Consider the following 21,303-nt stretch of genomic DNA (forward strand, 5'->3'; position numbering starts at 1 on the left):
TTCAGTCTTTAAACACCTGATATGCCTAGAAAATAAGAACGACCAAGTTATTCACACACTTATATGGAGAGAAGGTACTTCTGTTTGGAATAAACACCGTATGTCTTTTGCGTGGTGTAAAACTGGCGGGACAATTATTGATGACGTCCGTTACGACTAATTTGGTCCTCTGCTCACATAGGGTCCCCAGGCTCTTATTTCGGTCCAAGGAGGCTATGGTCTTACACCTGTGAATGTCCATCATGGGGGCGATCAAGCGTGGCCCCGGAAAGCAATGGCGGTACTTGCTTGGTTGGTCTCATAAAAAAACGTGTTACGGAAAATTTTCTTATTCGTAACGTGAAGGAATATTAAATCTACTTCAGTGCAAAAATGTTGATTGGCATGTAGTCCCCTGCTGGTAGTACATGCACGTGTGAGGAAGGCTTGGGTGGCGGCACAATATGAACATGGGTGTAGCTCTGCTAATTTTGGAGTATATTCACATTTAATGTTGAAACTTTTTCACCCTGCAGCATTGAGATGCTGCACTTTTTGAAATAGCGCAACTCCGGCCCGTATGAACAAAAAAAAAAAGTTTCGACATCTAATTTCTGCTTAATCCGTAAAAATGGACCGGTTGACCCCAAACTAACAGAGATGAAAGAAGCCCCAAGTGTAACTTCTCACCTATATCATTATTTAAATGCATAGGTCTATGCAGATTCTGAAAATCGGCACAAACAAATATTTTCACAGAAAATTAAACATTTCACAAATTTATAAATGAATAAAGGTCAATGGTCAAATCAAAGGTCATATTTGAAATCGCCACATATGACCTTCTGTCAGACTGCTATAGTAACTTTTGCATATATATTTAACAATATATTTAACAATATATTTAAATACATTTAACTTTCAAAAATTTTGACAAGGGCGACGGGCGTCACACCTGTGCAAATGCACCGACAGAACCCAAAATTTAGGAGGCTCAAGTTGAGATTATACTGAGTATAATTTCATATCAAGCGAGGAAGACACTGGTCCATGAATTCTGTGAGGAGAACGGTGACAGTGACTTGCATCCGCCGACATGACGCGCAGGTGGCGGAGACAGCGGCGGTGCTAATAGACAGACTTGGCAGAATTGCATGCGTTGGTTGATAACGTCACGACAGACTTATCTAACGCAATGGAAATATGAATGGTTATTCAAGGACTTCCAGTAATTTGCAGTTTTTTCCAGAAATACTTATAATTTACAAATAACACGTTGATGGAGGTAATGAATAATAATAATAATAATAATAATAATCTCTTTTTAGCGTAAAAATCCCCCATTAAAAATTCAGTACAGTTGAAAAATAAAAAAGATTTTTCAAGACAAATGATAGAAAGTGCATATGAGTAAGAATGACAAGATTAAGAGATATACAGTATTTATATTAACATTGTCATTTGTCCTTTATTATAAGAAATTGTTTTAAAAGGTTAAAAGTGATATCGCTGGAAAAGATATGTTTTTAGTCTCTAGACACTCAGTTGAGATGACACCGAATGTTTTGAATCTATTGACAGACATTGTAACTACTGAAATAAATAAAAAGTAAATTTTCGTTTAACCTTAAAATAAATATATATTTTTCACTTTTATCGAGCTGTAACTTGCCACTTTAAGGTTTATGTAGTTTGATTGTTATTTGAAAAAGATTATGTAAATATAGAACCCCAGTAAATTTGTATCTGATAAAAAAATCTGTATATTTTTGGTTGGTAGGTTGTACCTGAATATGGATCAAAAGCATTAATTGTCACTCCCAGCATCAAACTAAAAAAGTAAAAAATAAATGAAAATAACAGTATTGAAAACTGAATGGATTTTGTTTCGAATAACAATTTAAAATAGCATTGGTTGTTTATCATGTAACGCAGGCTCTCAAATGAATGATTTCACGAGTGTATTTGCCCTTTTTCTTGGAGGGGGGGGGGGTTGAAAAATTGATCATGCATACTGTCACCATACAGCTCCGTGATCTAATTCCCCTAAAGAACTAATATCGATCCCAACCGAGAAAATGATGAGGTAATTTCATGTTCACTTTGACCTCAACAAGTCTCAGAAATCAATTCTATCCGCGCGCTTTAAATTTACCGAACGCTTTCAGAGCCAATCGATCCATTTTCAACGCACTTAAAATGAATACAGTGTGTGTGGTGCGTATTATATTCTAACATAGCTGTGACACAGAAATAGAGACATTTCTCCCAGAGGAATAAATCATTTTTCCGACAGGTATAATAATCAAACAATACAGGTACACAAAGAGCACGGTTTGCTTTTCCACCGTTTATCACGCAATGGGAATAAATATAAACCACTCATTCAATAACGAAGCACAGAGTTCACGAAACAAGACACCCAGTTTACACGTTCAAAACGTTCACGTCTAAATTGACTTAAATAAGGGAAAACATATCTATTTATGGACACCGGGGACCTTTAACACCAATTTGTTCAGCGTCCCAATGAAGTCTGGTATGACACATTCAAAGCCCTCTTGAAAACACACATTCACGCTTCACCTAGTGAATCAGAGTTTACTTTTGACCGACTAGCGCTATTCAGTCAATACAACGGTATTGTTGAGGGAGCCGATAGCTCCGTGTGCCAGTAAGACGGCTAGGCACGGGTCCCAGGTTGGCCCCGGCAACGCAAACACTGCTCTACAGCACCATGGCTGTTACACAGGTAAGATATCTGTGTTTTTTACTAATTTTTCAGATATCAGGTAGCAATGTTTAGTACTTGTAGATGTTAAATAAGGTGTCGTTGTTACGCGAGATAGATGTTAACTGTTATAATCAGCTTAGTACTCGTTTCGTTTGGATTTAGATAAATGTAAACAATCGACTCGTCTAATACCTCTGCGATTGGCACGCATTGGGTTGCATTGATTAGAAGGAACTTAAGCATGTCAGGGATGTATGAGCGAAAATCTGGCATTCTCAATATAAGAATATGAAGATAATTCCCAGTTCTTGAGTTTGAATTTATGCCTCCTGGACTTTGTAATACTAAAATTACAGGGTTGAGATTTATCCATGTTCACACTGATAGACATGACACGGCCTCAAATGATCAATATGGCTTAAGATTTTAGTAATCTTATCGCCGTTGTAATAAGTCATGACAAGTTTACTTAAACCTCTGACTGAGCAGATTTAAAACTGAATCAATTATTAACATTGCCTTCTCACCACATATAATTCAGGCAACACAGAATATAATAATGGTTTAATATTTCAAAATTCTCATAACTGAAAAAAATGAAATATAAAAAAGAAAGGCGTACACAACCATTAATAATATTGTCCCGCTTTAATGTTTGACCGCGTATACATGTGCCGCAGTTGCCATGAAAACGTAGACACAAACTGTGGCGGCCTCCTGCAGTATTCCGTGAGAGAACACTTTTAAGTAGCAAAATAAATTGCTGCGGCGTGTATTGTGTTCCTTAGTCACTGCTAAGAGAGGCGTGATAGGGTGACAACACAGAACACACTGGATACAGGCTCTGATATCGTAAGTCAAAGTTATAATATGACACCAATTTCACCTTTGTATTTAGCTTCTGTTTCTTTTTTTTTCTTTTTTCTTGTTCGAAGCATTTAACGATACATCTTGTGTTGTCTGTTTGACTGACAACCTGTCAATAATTCTGCGGGACAAAACGTGAGGGTAGGTTTAGGTAACACTCTTACGGCTACTCAGGTTTAGTCCATCTACATCAAGTTAGTCACAGCTACACAAATAATTGTGCCCAGACTTTCTTGACGAATTCTTGGGAGGTCCAAACTATTAAAGCAAGGTCCTTATACCCAAAGGAGGACCCTACTGACCCTTGTAAGGCTCTGTCGTCCATGGAGGGCCTGCTGCTCTCAGGGAGAACTCTGCTGTGCCCGGGAAGTAACTACTGTTTCCATTCGAAGGTCCCTACTTCCCTGGGGTGACGATCTTCGGAGGACCTGTTTCCTTTGGGGGGGGGGGGGGGGGACCTTAGAGCTCCCGAGAGTACCCAGCTGTCCTCGACAGGAGAGTTGAATAACAGAAGTACGTACTACTGTAATTGGGAATTAGGTGTATATCAATTTTTCATTCCAGCCACGCTTCACCCCAGCCACACCATGGCGGACGGTGAAAGATCCGGTCATGGAGGAGACCGACCTGCACCGCGCCATCACCGACGGCTCTGGGAAATCCTTGTCGCAGGCCCTTAGGATTATCGAGCGCATGTCTAAAGACGAACTACTTCTCAAAAGTCAGGAAGACACTGGGACGTTCCTTCACCTCCTGGTGTCCAATAGCGAGTTGTTCTGGTCTAAGAACGCCAGCGTTATGCCCGCCGTCCCCATTATCTATAAGTTGGCGCTGTCTGGACTGGACGTGAACGCCCGGAATATCCATGGGAATACAGCCCTCCATATAGCCTGCTTCAAACCACATGCTGAGGCGTTTATTGAACACCTGATACGAATAGGTAAACACCTAGCCCCCCCTTCTCCCTCCCCCCCTCTCTCTCTCTGCCACGTGCGTTAAAATTTTTTTATAATGTTTCTAATCAATTGAAAAATAATTTTCTCATCAGTTGAAGTAATCACGCATATATTGAAAAAATGCATGGCCCCGTTTTTTATCGTCTCAGGTTTAGATCCTTGCCTCAGTAACAGGAAAGGCTGCAAAGTCATTCACTCTTACAGTCATCGTTTATGCCAGATCATTAAGGGACAGCCGGCAGCCAAGTCTGGGTTCTGGAGTGCAGGTAGGAATACAAAGTTCATAAATGATTTCATACCCGTTCCAGACGCTCCAGTACCGTTCGAAACTTACATTGTAGGTTCAAATGCCAAAGGAGTCATGTATTGTATTACCTTATGCCTTAATGGTTCATCAAGCACAACTGAGAGATAATAAAGTCAATTAGTTTCAAAATCACGCACGCAAGGAACAACAAAAAAGGCTATCGGGTTCAACCTAAATGTGAATGTGGTTTGTAGCTCGAGCAATTATTCCAGCAGCTTGACGTATGAATGAGATGCTAAAAGCGCAAACGCACAATATCGTTTACTGAAAAATCAATTAACACCACATAAAAAACCATGGCAACCAGTGGTAAAGTGTGTATGGCAACAAAAACTGGCGATAACACTCATGTTTCACCAACAGCCGTATTCCGTATAAGCTTTGAAAATACACTCTTTGAGCAAAATTAAGCTTATTCCAATTATTTTGTTATCAAAATTCCAATTGCAATTCCAATCGTTGACTCTTAATTGTCAGTGACTCCTCTTGAATTTCTTGCGCTAAAAATAATTGTTATTTTATTTGAAACCTTTCCGTTTTCTGTCCATTTCATCTAGTTGACTGTGAAGATCTGGTCCTGGCTGAGAAATACCTCAAAATGTGGTGTCGGGTGAAGGTGAAGCGGGCCACGAAGACGCTGAAAGACGTGTGCGAGGACACAGGTAGCACGGAAATGATGAATCTCCTGAACAAATACGAGCTGATGAATGAGATGGTCTGTGCAGCAATGGCAGGAGACACCAATAAAGTCAGCGCCATGCTACAAGATGCAGGTAGGTAAAACTGCCACTGTAAACTACTTGCATGTTATCACATCGTGATGAAACAGAAGAGATTTAATTTCAGAATTTGTTCGAAAAAGATTTTCGTTATTGAAGATTTAATGCTGGATACGATAAAATTATGTACATAACGGAATCTGAGACTTCGTACTAACATACGCTCTCTTTTGAATTTTTTCAAACTTAAATTAAAAATATGAATTAAAGTGTGTCCGTAAGTGAGTGTGTGTGCGCGCGTGCGCACACACACACACATATTAATGTGTGTGTTTATATACTCCAGGCAGAGCCATTGACCTTAACACCAAAGACCACTCCTTCGAAGTCCCCAAGCCTCTGGTCATCTCACTGCAAGAAATCGGTCAAATGATAGAACCAGTGATTACAATACTGCTGAACAATGGCTTTAACAATGGCAGTGATTATGCAGGTAACAAAATTTCATTTTAAAGAAAATGGATGGGGTATGCAGATTCATAAGACTGGGATATACAGAATCTTTGATATCATTTAAGTTAAAAAAAACCAAAGGGTTTAATCGGAAGTAAACATAAAATATACAATTTGAGAACAAAACAGTTAAGATTCATAGGGTGCGGCGTCCAAATTCAGCATATTAAAGGAACCAAATTATTGCTTTCTAGTCGCACTCTGATCTACATAACTTAATAATCACTATTTCATTGCTATATTTGATTTGTTTGCTTCAAGTTGTGACGTATATTCCATCACTGTATTGTGCTTTTGTTGCATTTGTCTAACCATTTTTTTCTTTTTGTCTCCAGATCAACTGGAGCGGTATAAAACCTCGTTCGAAGAATCTCAGCTGTTCGCAAAACTGGAGGAGAGCACAGTTGACTCCTATCTGGAGGCAATCCAGCTTCTCCAGTTGGACACCAGCTCTCTGGACCTGAAGTTGAGAAGTCACAAGGAGAACACCAAGGGGTGGACCTATCTTCACTACGTGTGCCATCTGTACAAAAACGCTACCAATATTATTCTGAAAAGACTTTTGATCAGAATCATTTACAATCTCGCACTGGCTGGCATTGACGTGAACATACGAGATTCCTCTGGGGAGTCTGCGCTGATTAAGGCGTTTGAAGAGGAAGACCAAACCCTATTATTTCATATATTAAGAATAGGTAATTACAAACATGATCATTGTATGTTTTATTTCTAATATTTTACCTATTCTGATGTTTTGGTTAATTAACTGAGTTCAAAAACTGACCTGCCATTTCGCATTGCAATACAAATATACCTTAATAACAATATTAAAAACGACTATAGAGTTAATTATCTTTTTTTACTTATTAGTGTTGGCAGTTTTAAAATAAGCATATACTTTTCCAGCCACTGTGTATAAATGTGTTTCAGATATTTATGACACTTTAATCGAAAAGCTTATGGTAACTCAGCAATGGGTTTTCAGGAGTTGATAGTGTAAGTTATTCCAAAAGCTAAACCAACCTCTGAAACTTCACTTTCATATTGATGTGCATGGAGATTGAAGCTGTCCATTATTCACCAATTTGTTACAGGTGTTGACCCCTCTATAGCCACCCCTGACCACCGGGCAGTGGCCATAACAAATTATAAGTACAAGGGTAAATTTGTTCTGACAGGGAGTTACAGGCGGGTGGATCAACCGGGTCTCTGGGTTGCAGGTAAGGCGCAACCGGGGGGGGGGGGGGGGGGTCACTTACAGTGTGTAGAGAAGTATTTTCAAATTATATAATTCATCTCACTCAAGCTTAGTTGAGATTTGATAAAGAAAATGTAAAATATTATACTTTCTTTCGTATTTATATGGCTGATATAATCCAGACGTTTGGCTAAATAGAATTTTATTCTTTAAATTTTACAGTCGAGGATCAGGACTTGGAGAGAACGCGATGTTGGGCGGATTCATGGGCGCGTGTGAACGTGAAGAAGAATGACCGCAGTTTAAAGCATGTTGCCTTGGCGTTAGAGAACAGACAATTGGTCAGTTTACTGGAAGAGAGCGAGCACACCATGGAGTTTGTCTGTGCCGTATTTGCGTGTCACCTGGAAAGGATGAAGAAGCTTTTGGCTTTGGGTAGAGGTGAGAGTGAAACTGATCACGTGACATGTGGTGCTGAATTTTATATTTTAGATTATTTAGGTAATCAAGTTGTTAAAATTGATCTTATCAGAAATTTGTAAATGGGACTTTCTTCCCACGCCCTAACCTTTTTTCAAGGAAATGAGTTGCTGTATCTAATTTCTGAACCATAATTCAAATATGCCCTGTATATTTCTGTTCAATAAAAATATGCCAGTTATCTAATACAACATATCACGTTTGGTTAACGTATGGAATTCAAGCAGTTCTAAACATTACATTATCTTTTACCCCAGGGAAATGTCTTGTTAACCCAATCGACCCGTATTACATCGCTGGGTTTAAGACCGACTATAGTGTAGAGTACGTACAGAGACCTCTGATCATTCCCGCTTTGGAGATCTGTACACCAGAAGTGATAGACTTCCTAATACAGTTTGGAGCTGATCTGGGGAAACACTATGAGGGTACTTTTATTTCTATTTTGTTTAATATTGTTCATAATTGATCAAATTGTCGTTTAATCATTTCTTTAATCTATTTGTGACAGCTGTAGAGTGGATATATACTGCCACAGTGTCTCGCAAAATACATTCAATTTTTAATCCTACCTTATATTGCTGTTTTAAAAATCAGGTGACAAATACATCCCAAATAATCTAGCTAAATGTTTTTGCTTGAAACAAAATGATATATGATTCCAGCAACCGCCCCCTGTGGACCTGCGGCATTTTGGGCATTTAGAGACGACATTGACAGTCGTAACACCCTGGTTGTGGCACAGCGGGCAGACGTCACACATCTGAGAGACGAGCGAGGAGCCACCATGTTGCATCTGGCCGTGAAGCGGAAGAACAAACATCTCAAAGAAGAAATCGTCCGCGTTCTTCTTGAGCGGGACATAAACATTGCTGCCCGTGACATCGATGGCCTGACAGCAAGGGACTATTTAGAGAAATATGAGGTAGAAAACGCCGAATCCCTGAGAAGCATCATTGATGAGTTTGTGATATATTTTGTTACTGACGATCAGATTGAGAAAGTAGAGCAGCTAATCCTGGAGGGGTACGACCATATACTAGATATCCAAGGAGTAACGAAGAAAGGAAGAAGAATGCACACAAGGGAACTGGCCGAAATGAAGCAGTTGAAAGACATGATAAAACTACTAGATGAAATCCCTGAGTACGAGGTGTGTTTTATTAAATAAAGATATTTTACGAGGTGGAGAACATATTTACGTGGTATATCAAAACGATTGTAGTTCCGTTTGGCCATAAGTCTCCGTAAAATTTGTAACGGTTTTTGTTTTGGTTTCGAAGAATTTTTAGCATGCATACCGTGACGAGTCACAGTCAAAGCATTACAGATATGATTTGACATAAAAAAAGCCATCACCATTAAAATCAAAGATAAAGTAACCTTATCTAATGGCAATGTATTTATATCGTCAGCGAGAAATCAAAGTGATGCACTCAGCTATTGAAAACGCCGACATCAAGACTATTTCCAAGAAAGCTCAAGAAAAAAGGATAGCATGGGGTAAGTTTGAACTATTTTAATACCCAGATTTTACCAACATGGGTATATCTCGTTCGTCGTTTTCCTTTCCTCGATTTTTTGTTATAACTAACCAGATGAACCAATGATCTTGATAGTAGGTCATTGCACGAACTGAATAATACTTTATCAAATAAATCAAGGTACCAATAGACATTAACACAAGAATCTGGTTGCTGTAGACACGATATCAAAATTCACCTCCTAGTATAACATATATGATGGTTGCAGGGACAGACAGGGGCGGTAGGTCACTAATGCATAAAGCCATTGTATACGAACAACCGAACGTTGTGGATTTCCTGTCACAGCAGTTTCCAAACATGGTTTACATGAAGGATAACGTGAGTTTTTTTATCAGTCTTTGTCACTTTACAGGGGGAATAATAACAATTGCTTGAAATGCGAAGTTAAATTAGATTTTTTTCATCATTTTTTAAAGGTGAATTTAATTTTTAGTTAATGGAAAGTCATGGCAATTGCATTTCTAAATGTAAGAAGCACAGTGTCGATTTAAATATCTATTTGTCGGAGAAAAAGAACTTCACCAACTTAGATAATTTTTTTTTTGGTCATCATTTTTTAAAAGATATAATCAATTAAAAAATTTGGACAGAGATATTAAATTAATATTTGTTTCAGCTACTACGCACGCCCCTCCACTATTGTGCTAGCCTAAAAGACAAGAAGAAAACCTACGGCAAGATTTGGTCCATCCTCAGTCCTGCCGGAGGACACAACAATCTAGAAGCCGTTAGTGTCCAACTCTGTTGTCCTTGTTTTCTCGTTCAAATCTAATTTATTTCTGCCGTCTCTCTGCGAATATTTATAGTACAGAAGAAACTGTGGTCTTCAAAGTCTATGCTAAACTCTTTCAAAAATTGCATAATAGCGAAGACCAAATCTCAATATTTCGAGTTCTTTGAAAACAGTGATATGTATCTGATTGCTTCAGCTGACTATTTTGACAATCGGTTTGAACTGAATACTGACTGTACTTTTTCTTTTCCAGAACAACCTGACAGTTCATGATTACCTTCGAGAAATGGAAAAGGAAACCCCAAAGAAAGAAAAGCCAAGAGGAAGGCAATTTTATGACTACAAGGTACTATCAACTGATTTGTCTTGTAAACGTTTCGTTTTATCATACAATATTTCGTCAAAGCATTATGTAGTGTGGGGCTACACAGAGTAGCATGTTTATGTTTTTGAGTATATTTGATAACAATGAAACGTATTGAATATTGTTTCAGGTTCGGGATTTAGTCCAAGTTGAAAGACAAAGACAGTACTTTGACATGACCACCCTCACGCAAAGTCAAGAACAGGTAGTTTCATAAAACAATGCCCAAGGAAGATACTTTAAATTTAGACTTTAGAAATATGAAAGAAAACGATATATTTTAAGTCTGGATGTTATCCTGTGCATTATCTGTCTCATGAAATAGCACTTGACCCAGGTACAACCGCAAGGGAAGAATTGCAATGTGGACTGCGGTTCAGTTTAAAATAATTCTTAAAAATATACATTTGTGCCAATTTTTAACTGTATCTTTTCTACTTTTATCAAATCAACGTGTACAAGTTTATAAACCAGTAACTAGTTGTGATGATGGTGGTAATGATGATGATATATCGTTGGACATTAATTGATCACATCGTCCAATGAAGAAGAACCATGAGAAGGGGTTGATAGACTGAATGTCTAACACTATCTGGCGTAACACACACACACACACACACACACACACATATCGACACAACCTTTACTAAATGCAAGGCGATGACTGTTTGAAATTTTCTTGCAAAACTACTAAATAAGCCCCAATGGTGATGGTGGCAATGATGATGATATATCGTTGGACTTTAATTGATCACATCGTCCAAGGAAGAAGAATCATGAGAGGGGGTTGAAAGACTGCCTGGCGTAATGCTTAGGGACCGCTGTATTCGCGCAATGAAGAAATGCCCAAAGAAGTTCTAAAAGAACTCATTTCAGTGGGTCATATATATATATATCGACACAACCTTTACTAAATGCAAGGCGATGACTATTTGAAATCTTCTTGTAAAACTACTAAATAAACCCAAACCAGGAATTATTTGTAAATCTTAATAAAATGATTAAAATTGCTGGTTTATCTTTATGAAGAACTTTGAACATACAACTGTTTTTAAATACTTTCTTCATGCGCAAGCTTTATACACACTCTTGGTAAGAAAGGTTGCCCCAATATGCTTTTATTTACATGAAATGTAAATGATCACTTCACAGGCGCGAACTGTGATAAACCGTGCTTTTTTATTCTAGATGCCATATCTAAAATGACTAATGGTGAAAAAAAAGCGGGGAAGGTATCCATATTTTATACCATTTATTCAAATTTGTAACATGTACCTCCTCGATGTGATTTCCATAGAGGCAAAGAAAAAAAATTAAAAAGACCACCAAATGTTACCAAATTTACACAGCATTGGGATGTGCTCCTTAAAGGTCACGTGTCTACAGGTATATAATAGCCTGTATATCTATCGCGTACTACAATTTAGGGCATTTTATGTGTGGTTTACAATGTATTTATTACGGAATTTTAAACCTCATATGCAGAGAGAGTTGTTATCCCTTTCAGATGCGTAGTGGAAAAACTGGGTAGAAACCATTCTTTTTGGGTTTCAGTGTGTGCGTCTGTCTTTCTCGCTCTTTTTCTATGTACGTGTGTGTGTGTGTGAGAGAGAGAGAGAGAGAGAGAGAGAGAGAGAGAGGGAGAGAGATGTGGTCCGAATCACCATCTGGATCAAATAATCTTTGAAGGATTCATCAACATTGCGAGATAGGGCCAACGTCCTCGTCCTTATGCAATGGATGAGCTCTCAACTACCACAATCTGTAGGCCTACAGGTAGTTTTGGACCTTCAGTCCCAACTGGGTGGCCAAAGTTCATTAGTAGCACGTGGAAGCCCATTCAGTCAATGTGTGGTAGCAATTTAATTTAAATATTATATAAATGTTCATTATATGACATCCGGATGCTCTTACGAAAAAGGGAAGGAAATTACTCACGTTATGAAAATCAAACAAGATATAACAATACTTTCTGTAAAATCATGCAGCTGAAGAGTTGTTCTAAAGAAAAATGTAACGTAAAAAGAGTTGGGTAATATTGAATCAGCTATAATCAAATGGGTCAAAGGGAATCTGAGGTCAACCTTGAGGCATTTGTGTCAACTTTGATTTTATTAGGGCACTTTTTTTTTACAATACTTAAGATATATGAAAGATACAAATGCTGAAGGGGTGTTTCTGAATAATGCTCACCACTTGATAGATTGGCTAGTTATTAATAAAAATTATACTAATTTATTTAGATGAAGGGTTGTTCTTAAAGGTAAAGTTACAATGATTATATATTAGTGTAAGATGTTGCCAAAATGGGTCAAATTTAAAGATTAATATCAAAATTTTCTAGCAAGGCAAAATGTGATTTTTGACATCTTAATTGAAGTTGGCGCTGTTGGATTTTTCTTTTTTACCCCTGAAACATGAAAAAAGTAAATAAAGATAAATAGATAGGAAAATGAACATACATGTATAAATTAATATAAATGCCTGGGCGAGTTTACAGATCAATGCCAGACCGCATGAAATTTTATCACAGCCTATATGGTCTGAAAAATTAATAATTGAAAATAAAAGTTTCTGCTTGAAAGATTGGTGAGATAAAGGAATTTACTTCAGAGGCAGATTTTTTGTCCTCTCCCCCTTCGATTTCTGAAAAAAATCACACGAATATTCTCCACTTGAAATTAGAATTTTGGCTAGCTGAATCATAGTTATAAACCGTACCAAATGTTACCGTTCGCCCTCTAAAATACCAAAAATTCCCGGGGCCTTTAGCGGGCCCCACACTGTGTGTGTGTGTGTGTGTGTGCTCCTTATAACATGTTCTTAAAAAGCAGTCGCCCATCCTTAGACAGTAACACTGGGAAACAAAAATTGGGGATTTATTTGGAAAAGACACATGGGTCTGATTTACAGTGCACCTTTTTTGTACACTTATGATGCGAGCTTGCAAACATTGCAGTTCAAGATAAACATTGTATTTACTTCTCAAATTATCGGTAGGAAAAATGAAGCTTTGTGGGTCACGGGTATGTACCTTTTGCCAAATTGAAACCGAAACATTTTAAAATACATTAATTTTGGGAGTGTGCTCATGCCCAGAACACATGGACATGACTCCTAGAGAGTATTCGACAAAACCATAAATTACAGTTCGAAAGTAAACAATAGAGTTGTGGGTGTAAGGTGCCGTTGATAACAGACTGCAAGGTCCTCAGATCGTCGAATTGCTCATTCAGCAATTTATCACTTTATGAAGAGCTTGAGCCGAAATACTTAATGCCCGTTCATATATCAATACTTATCGCTGCGACTCGTACTCTAATTTCTTGCAGGCAGATAAAAAGATTGCTCAAATTATCAATGACTGGAACAGAGTCAAATTCTCAATAGAAAACCCTCTCACCTGATGACCCTGCAATAATATGCAATAAATTACATTTATGTTGTTTTAAATCTATGTACTAATTTCATTATCAATACATCAAAATGTAGTGATGCTTATATATGTCAAGTGTACGTACCAAATTATGTAGATAATACGTGTAATAAGATATGATAACACGTATATGTATTTGTTGCTATAAAGTACATATGTATGTTCACTTGTTAATGAATAATCTCTGTTTGTCATATGATGGGCCTACTCTTTGTGATGATAGATGCTCCTATGTTTGTACATAGACACTTTTGATAAGTACTCGTATCCATATATGTCTGATCGATGTTAAAATTAGAGTAGTTCGTATTGAAAAAATCCTGACCGTCTTCTGGGTCTTCCAGTGCCATGTGTGTAAGTAAGTGAGTGTGTGTACGCGGAGTATAGTTAACTTTGTAGAAGAGGTGAAAGCAACATTCCTTGTTATAAACAGACACTGTAAGTTTGACGTTACTGAATCTGCTTCTTTACATTTGCTGTTTTTACAAGTTTTTTTTTTGTTGTAAATATTATAGCCATATTTTTGCTGCTTGGTGTCTGTATATTTGCCAGCTTTGCTGTCTAGTTCACCTTTTTCATCATCATTTACAGCATCATCATCACTATTTTCCACAGGGTGAGCTAGTAGTCTGCTACAAAACTGTTTTATCGCTCATACTTTAATATTGAAACTATTTTAAAAGACCCTGATATCAAAGGGTATCTCACACCATGTGGTATCATTTTTGTCAAAACGCAAAGCAATCATTTCAAATACATCGACATCGTTGTTATCACCACCATATTTGATATGAATAAAGTTACGGCATTTAAAATTAAATTAACAAGTATTTGTATATAAAGGTTCAGTAACGTTGCCGGGTTTTTTTCAATTGGTTTATTTTTGCATAGGGTAAACTGCCTTTAATTTATTCATTCATGCATTCATCATATTCAGTACTTATGTCGGCTGTGGATTGTATCTCCACATCTCTTTTTCAGCGTCTTTATATAGGGTAAGACCAATTAAGGCGCTTGTACAATCGTTTCATATTTACATTTCATATTTAATAATTACCCATAACTTAAATCAAACATAGGCCACAAAAAGCGCTTTTTTTATTAAAGATTTAATTTACGCGAAGTCCAATTCCGTTTTCCGCTGGCAGTTTTTAAACAGAACAACTGAGAGTGATTTTTTATAAAGATGGCATCTGTTGGTCAGTGATAACCCTGTTTAATAAGTGCGGTCAGTACATCATCCAAAGCGTTTATGAGGTCATAGGTCATTGGACATTACTATCGCAGAAAGTCTATAGTGAGAGGCGTTCTCGTTATCTGCAAAGATATGCACCACGAGGACTGCCCGACTCGGATTGTGTGTTCACACAGTACAACATTATACTGTAGCAGTAGTACAAAACATTGTGTACTTGACTGGAAGTCATACTTTTAAAAGTTCTTTGCTCTTATGAGAGAGTTATGATTGAAATAAATTACAGAGCTGACCGGTCAGTCATAACCACCAAAGGGGATTTTCATCCACTATAATGTTAATTATTGTGAGTAAACTAATTGCAAATTAAATGCCGTCGTAATGAGTCATGCTTATAAATACGAAGATTATGTAACAACACTGTGGTCTCAGTTTATGTATTACAAGATAACAACAGCAATGTGCGACCATAGTCTGTTCATGTTTAATCATAAAGTATCAGAATTTAATTTTTTAATTCTACTAAGTACGTGATGACTGGGTAGGTATTGAGCATTGTGTCAAGGGGAGGCTGTCACGGGTTTAAATTTGAAGTGCAATATCAGACCACAGTTGAATTGGTTTTCCTCTTACAACGTACTACATACTCTGTAGACCCAAGGAAGCCGAAAGAGCACAGTTGATATTAAGACGCCATTTTAATGTGGAGATTTTACGTGCCGGTAAGGTAAGTCTGGTTTTCGTAAGTAAATCTTCGTATATTAGTTTATCTCATAGTGTTAAGCCATACATAGGGCACTAATAATATCCTCACATATATTGTACGATAGGTTAAAGTACAATTTTGTCAATAAATTGTGGGAGACGGGTTTGAATACGGAGCAAGACTAGATTGAAGTATTTTGACGCAGTAATGCGTTTACTGAGCCGAGCGGGTGGCTCATTTTTTTTTAAATAAGTAATATTTTGGTTAATATTCATAATCAGCTGAGTCCCGTCCAATTGTAATGATGAAAATTCTATTTCAGTCTGTATGGGACGTGCAATGCTGAAGCTTCCTCATGGCCGCCAATAGATGTTCGTTCTTGATATTTATTGCCACAGCAATCATATTTGTTGTCCTGTTGACTGTATTTGGTTACTACGGTGGCGGTAGGTTCTTAAATTTCAATGATAACGATAGTAATACTTTTATTTTCTCAATAAGAATTTTAACCCATGGTTTTGAAGTTTTAGTTTCATAGTGTAAATACAATTGCAACAGACTATTAAAAGACTTACGATAATCAATTTAAAAAGATATATTTATCAAAATAGTATACCAGATATACGTCCAGTTTATGCCTTCCCGACAATAACTCACACCTGACAAATTTTCCCTAGGTCCTGGTTAAACGACATTTTCCCCCGACTCAACAGCCTTTAATCACCCATTTTTGAGAGACACCAGCAGCAATTTTGAAAAAAAAAAGACAAGCTTAAGCGGATAGATTTTGGGAAATCGTGAGACTCTCATATCATAACACGAGTTATTTTCAAACTATGTCAAGTGATGACAAACTATGACTAACGAGGTTGAACAGGGGACGGTGAATATGTCAAATTATGTTTTTAATATTTTAACTGCCATTAGGTTCATTCAACAAGAAACGATTCGTGCTCTAAGTATTCCTTCAAATCCTGGCTTGGATTACCTTAATTATTCGTGTGATTTAAAATTTTTATATCGTGACAGCATGCTCTTAGGACATTTATCATAGCCAAAACAGACCCAATATACATATAGTGACATGCCGAATTTCATAAATTGCACATTTATAAGTATTTTCTGCTAAGGCCTTGAAAGCCAACTTTGGGATTTGGTCTGGGCCAAGTGAATTATTCTTCCTCTTATTCCTTGTTCTAGACCTGTTGGCTTAGAAAACTTAAAGGGATAACAACTGTTCGTATGATATCCATATTTCACAATAAATACATTGTAAACAACCCACAGAAATATAATAAATCCTTTTTTACCACCAAAATGGCAGTTAACGCAATAATTCTGGAATTTGTGTTTGCCATCACATCACGTGACCTCCAAAGATGACTACACTCTGTAATAATCTCTTAAGAAGATATTACAAAATACCTAACTTAAAAAAAAAAAAAAAGAAAACAGGGACTAACTTTGAATGTCGGAATGGATTCGTTAACTACTGGTAAATATGGAAAAATTCTTTTACCCCAGGAAATCCTTTTTTTGGTCAAAATGAACAGTTGTTATCCCTTTAATCTCGGCAAGTCGTTTTTCAGCATCAGCAATATTTACCATAATTATTGTGGTGCAAAGGCCAATATTCACTGTGAGTTTATAGGACATTCTTAGTTGAGTTTTAACTATTATTAAAATCACAAAAAAGTTTTCCAAACATATTTGAAGAAAATGTTGATTGCGTTGTGCTTTCGCCTATCCTTGCTAATTCTGTTTAGTTTCTCCGCCGTGGGAAGGAGAACGTTTTTTTAATTACTCTTAATATTGGTATTAGATCATAATCATGACAGAAATGTTTGAATGATGCTTCCACATATTTGAACTTTTTCAATTGCTGCTCGTTAAGTATATGTGGGGGAGCAATTTTAATCCAGACCATGGAACAATAATACTGAATATGGGGTTTAAAACACAAAGTTGTGACTATCATTTGTCTTATTTCAGGTACTTCACTTTCATTAAATCTTAAAAAAGTATATCGACCTCGTGTGCTCTGTTGGATTCTTACTACCAAGAAAAACTTTAAAACGAAAGCGAAAGCGGTGAAAGACACATGGTCCAGCAGGTGTGATGTCAGATTATTCGTTGCTTCAGACAAAGATGACGATTTAAACACAACAGTCTTCAACATAACAGACTCCAGAGAGACTTTGACACAAAAAACTTTCGCTGCATTTGAGTATGCCTACAAGCATCATGTCAATGACGCGGATTGGTTTCTCAAAGCAGACGACGATACATACGTCATCATAGACAACTTACGTCACTTGCTGACGCCATACAATTCAGATCTACCTTGGTACCTGGGTCACCCTATACCGTGTTGTCCTCTGCCGCCCCACCCCCCGGCCGAGCCTTACATGAGTGGGGGTGCGGGATACGTCATTAGTAAAGGTGCCTTAGAGAAATTTTACCGAGTGGGATTAGGTCAAAAGCTTTGTCCAACCACAGGAAATTATGAAGACATGGACTTTGGAAAATGTTTACATAAAATCGGCATTAAAATTGGAAAAACACAAGATTCAAATCATAGGACACTTTTTCATCCCTTTCACCCCGTCACAATGATAAATGGAGCTGACCCCAACCTCCCAACGTGGTTTTACATATCTAGGTATCCGGGCCTGGCGGGAAATACCAAGGTGAGAAAATGCTAGAAAATCTTTTAGCAAGCAGCATAAAGATCTACGTATTTACTTATTTATTATTGTTTCTCTTCCTTTTTTTAAGTTTACACTCATATATGTAAATTTATCTGTTGTTTTATGATACTTTATAAATTTTCGTCGTCAATGACTCAGTTTGTTATACAGTTCTCAGAAAAACATAATATATTTCAACGTAACTGGACGCATGATTACCGCCTAACGACTTGTCATTAATCATCAAGAAGCCTGTTAGTATTTAACACAATGCAAACAAGATAAGGTGTGGGTTGAGTCTGGGCTGATCTCAAACCACGTCTTTGTAAGCCCCTTGCAAACCTCTATATGTGTCATGCAAACCGCACGTTGTATTTTAATTTGGTCTTCTGTGTATAATCCGCTGCAAAGAACTTAAGATAAGAAATTCCGAGAAGAGGGAGATATCATGACAGATAAGTTTTTAATTATTTGTTTTGACGCAAAGTGGACGATTGGCCTCAAGCTCAATTTAGAAAAGTTATTCTACAAGGAATTGTAACTACTTCGAGTTTTCAATTACATGAACTGATTCATGGAACTGTTTTACTGATTAATTCATTATAGAAAGTCAACACTTTTCATAAACTGACATTGATTTCAGTGAAAAATAAACGATGATATAGGACTTAAATACTTCCTCCACAGTCAAAGAGCTTTTCTCGTCAAATGCGGCGACAGTTTGGCAGTAGGACGTACAAATGAATTCACTGTTACTGATGGCTACGGTTCACTGACGTTTATTTTGGTTTTGTAGAAATAAGGTCACCTGATAACACATTAAAAAGTTTACTGACTTTGTGACATTACCATAATCGATACAGACAGCTGTTTCTATTTTTCGGATATGAATAGATAGGCCTATGTGGCAAAAAGATAAATGTTCCCTGTTCAAACACGTGGTAACAAGCCATCTGTTGCCAAGTTTTTATGTACCTGGCCTGTTTTGACGAACGTGTTAAATACACACAATGCCGGTGAGGCCTTTATAAGGCAAACATTGAAAATTCCTGGAAATTTCAGCACCCCTCGCCTAACCACCAGCCAAATAAAACTTTTCACAGAATCACAACCCATAAAACAGATATTGGAATAGCGGGAAAGCGAACGCGGCAATCCACTTAAAACCCAATCCTCATGCTTGAATCGCAGAAAAATGCATTAAGTTTATTCTCTTTACAAACGTTTTACTTTTTAACTTATCATCATAGTTTTTAGATTTTTCTATCATTTTTGTAGTGGAGAGAGAGAGAGCGAGAGAGAGAGAGAGACCAGTTGTGGAATAACTGTACTGAGCGTTTTTAATTTCATGAACACGTTTTTCGAAAAGAATAAACCAGGTGATGAAAACGTAAAAATAAAACAAAACTTAGAAAAACCCAAAACAAACAAACACAGAAAAAGAAACATATCAGGATAAAAATTTTAAAATATATGAATGGATAAGTAAATAAATGAATAAGCATACAGTATATAATAATGACTATATAGATGGGTAGCCATCGCATATATCCCCACACTTCCCCATATAGTGAAGAGAAACTCATCCTCAGAAACAGCAGTCCCTAGATATCTTTGACAATACCTGAGTCCTATATGTATAATAATTGCAAATAATATCCACAATAACAGCATAGGAATTGAGATGAAAAAATTGCTTTATGAAGAAAAAAATATCCACCCCTGCGGAGAGCCCAGGCCCCTCGCGCTCTACATTTTGAAGGGCCCATCCACATCACTATGATAGATCTTTCAGTCACAAAAGTTTAATTTTCCTCACTCTAATGGTCCGTGAGGAGATGGCTGAAATTACACAGTAGAAAATTTTAATCATCCACCCCCATGAGCAGCTCTACCCTAAAATTCCGAAGTGTTCATGCACATCCCTTATGACAGGTTTATCAGTCACCAAATGAAGCAGATAGCAGAAATTACAATGTAAATAAATTAGAAGCATCCGCTGTCCCTCGTACAGCCCAACCCCAAGGCGCACTAAAATTCCGAAGTGCCCATGCACATCCCTGATGATAGGTCTATTAATACCCCAAGTTTCAATTTCCTCACTCAAATGATCTCGGAAGAAATGGCGAAAATTTCTAACGCACAGTCGCACTGACGCACGGACGGGCGGGATAACATGATCATCAACTTTTGTCACAAATAAATAAATTATAATAATAATAATAATAGATATTGATAACGACTTTTGTTTTTTACTTATTTTCAGGGCATAGACACACTGAGCGAGGACACGGTGTCGTTTCACTACGTGGACCCTGGAAGCATGTATCTAATGCATTTCCTCCTGTACGATATCAGACGACCTGCCAGCTGATGGTGGACTTGAGCGTATAAATAGATTGTTTTGATGATTGATATCAATAGAGAGATTTTAAAAACAAAGGGGGGGGGTGCGCCACCCTCCCTAGCTCTCTCTCTCTCTCTCTCTGTATTTGTGCGCACGCGCGCGGCGTGTGTGTGTGTGTGTGTGTGTGAGAGAGAGAGAGAGAGAGAGAGAGAACATGGACAAAACTTTGTAATTTTGTCCATGGAGAGAGTAAGAAGTTCCTACTGAAAAATGCTGAGGACCAACGTTACAGCCGATACTTGAATTCGAATTAGACCGGAGCCACTCGTGATAGTACTGTAATACAACACTGGAATTCAATTCCGAGGCCCTTAGCACGCATTGGCTGCTTGGTATTACATTTAACGAATGTTCTGTTAGAAACAACTTTGCTAACATATTTTGAAATTTCTTATACGTAAATAAAGCAAACATAGACAATAGTCAGTGAAATAAAGGACCTGAGAAAGAAACCAAGGTCTATTTCCATGGA

General features: G+C 37.4%; 2 protein-coding genes across 4 annotated transcripts; both read left to right on the forward strand.

The window, feature by feature from the left end:
* The first annotated feature begins 2,572 nt into the window (after positions 1–2,572).
* Positions 2,573–11,407, forward strand: LOC106153356 (uncharacterized). Of its 2 annotated transcripts, none has more exons than XM_013527248.3 (15): positions 2,573–2,731; positions 4,145–4,520; positions 4,686–4,802; positions 5,401–5,616; positions 5,909–6,055; positions 6,411–6,770; positions 7,170–7,295; positions 7,496–7,714; positions 8,011–8,181; positions 8,419–8,906; positions 9,169–9,256; positions 9,506–9,618; positions 9,917–10,027; positions 10,287–10,379; positions 10,528–11,407. In XM_013527248.3, the coding sequence occupies exons 1-15, from the start codon at positions 2,717–2,719 to the stop codon at positions 10,612–10,614; spliced, it is 2,727 nt and encodes a 908-aa protein (XP_013382702.2). In that variant the 5' UTR covers positions 2,573–2,716; the 3' UTR covers positions 10,615–11,407. The 2 variants fall into 2 exon arrangements, with proteins under 2 accessions (XP_013382702.2, XP_013382703.2); XM_013527249.3 differs by lacking the exon at positions 2,573–2,731 and adding an exon at positions 3,380–3,565.
* A 4,072-nt stretch (positions 11,408–15,479) lies between these two features.
* On the forward strand, positions 15,480–21,283 carry LOC106153369 (glycoprotein-N-acetylgalactosamine 3-beta-galactosyltransferase 1-like). 2 transcript variants are annotated; one of them, XM_087004061.1, is made up of 4 exons: positions 15,480–15,755; positions 16,057–16,180; positions 17,727–18,424; positions 20,691–21,283. In XM_087004061.1, exons 2-4 carry the CDS (start codon positions 16,090–16,092, stop codon positions 20,796–20,798), a joined length of 897 nt encoding a protein of 298 aa, XP_086860187.1. In that variant the 5' UTR covers positions 15,480–15,755; positions 16,057–16,089; the 3' UTR covers positions 20,799–21,283. The 2 variants fall into 2 exon arrangements, with proteins under 2 accessions (XP_086860187.1, XP_086860188.1); XM_087004062.1 differs by having other exon boundaries at positions 15,480–15,750.
* Positions 21,284–21,303: the final 20 nt, after the last annotated feature.

The sequence above is a fragment of the Lingula anatina genome, chromosome 2 (genome assembly GCF_051362555.1).
Source record: "Lingula anatina isolate TDL-2025a chromosome 2, LinAna3.0, whole genome shotgun sequence".
In the NCBI taxonomy this organism is placed as follows: domain Eukaryota; kingdom Metazoa; phylum Brachiopoda; class Lingulata; order Lingulida; family Lingulidae; genus Lingula; species Lingula anatina.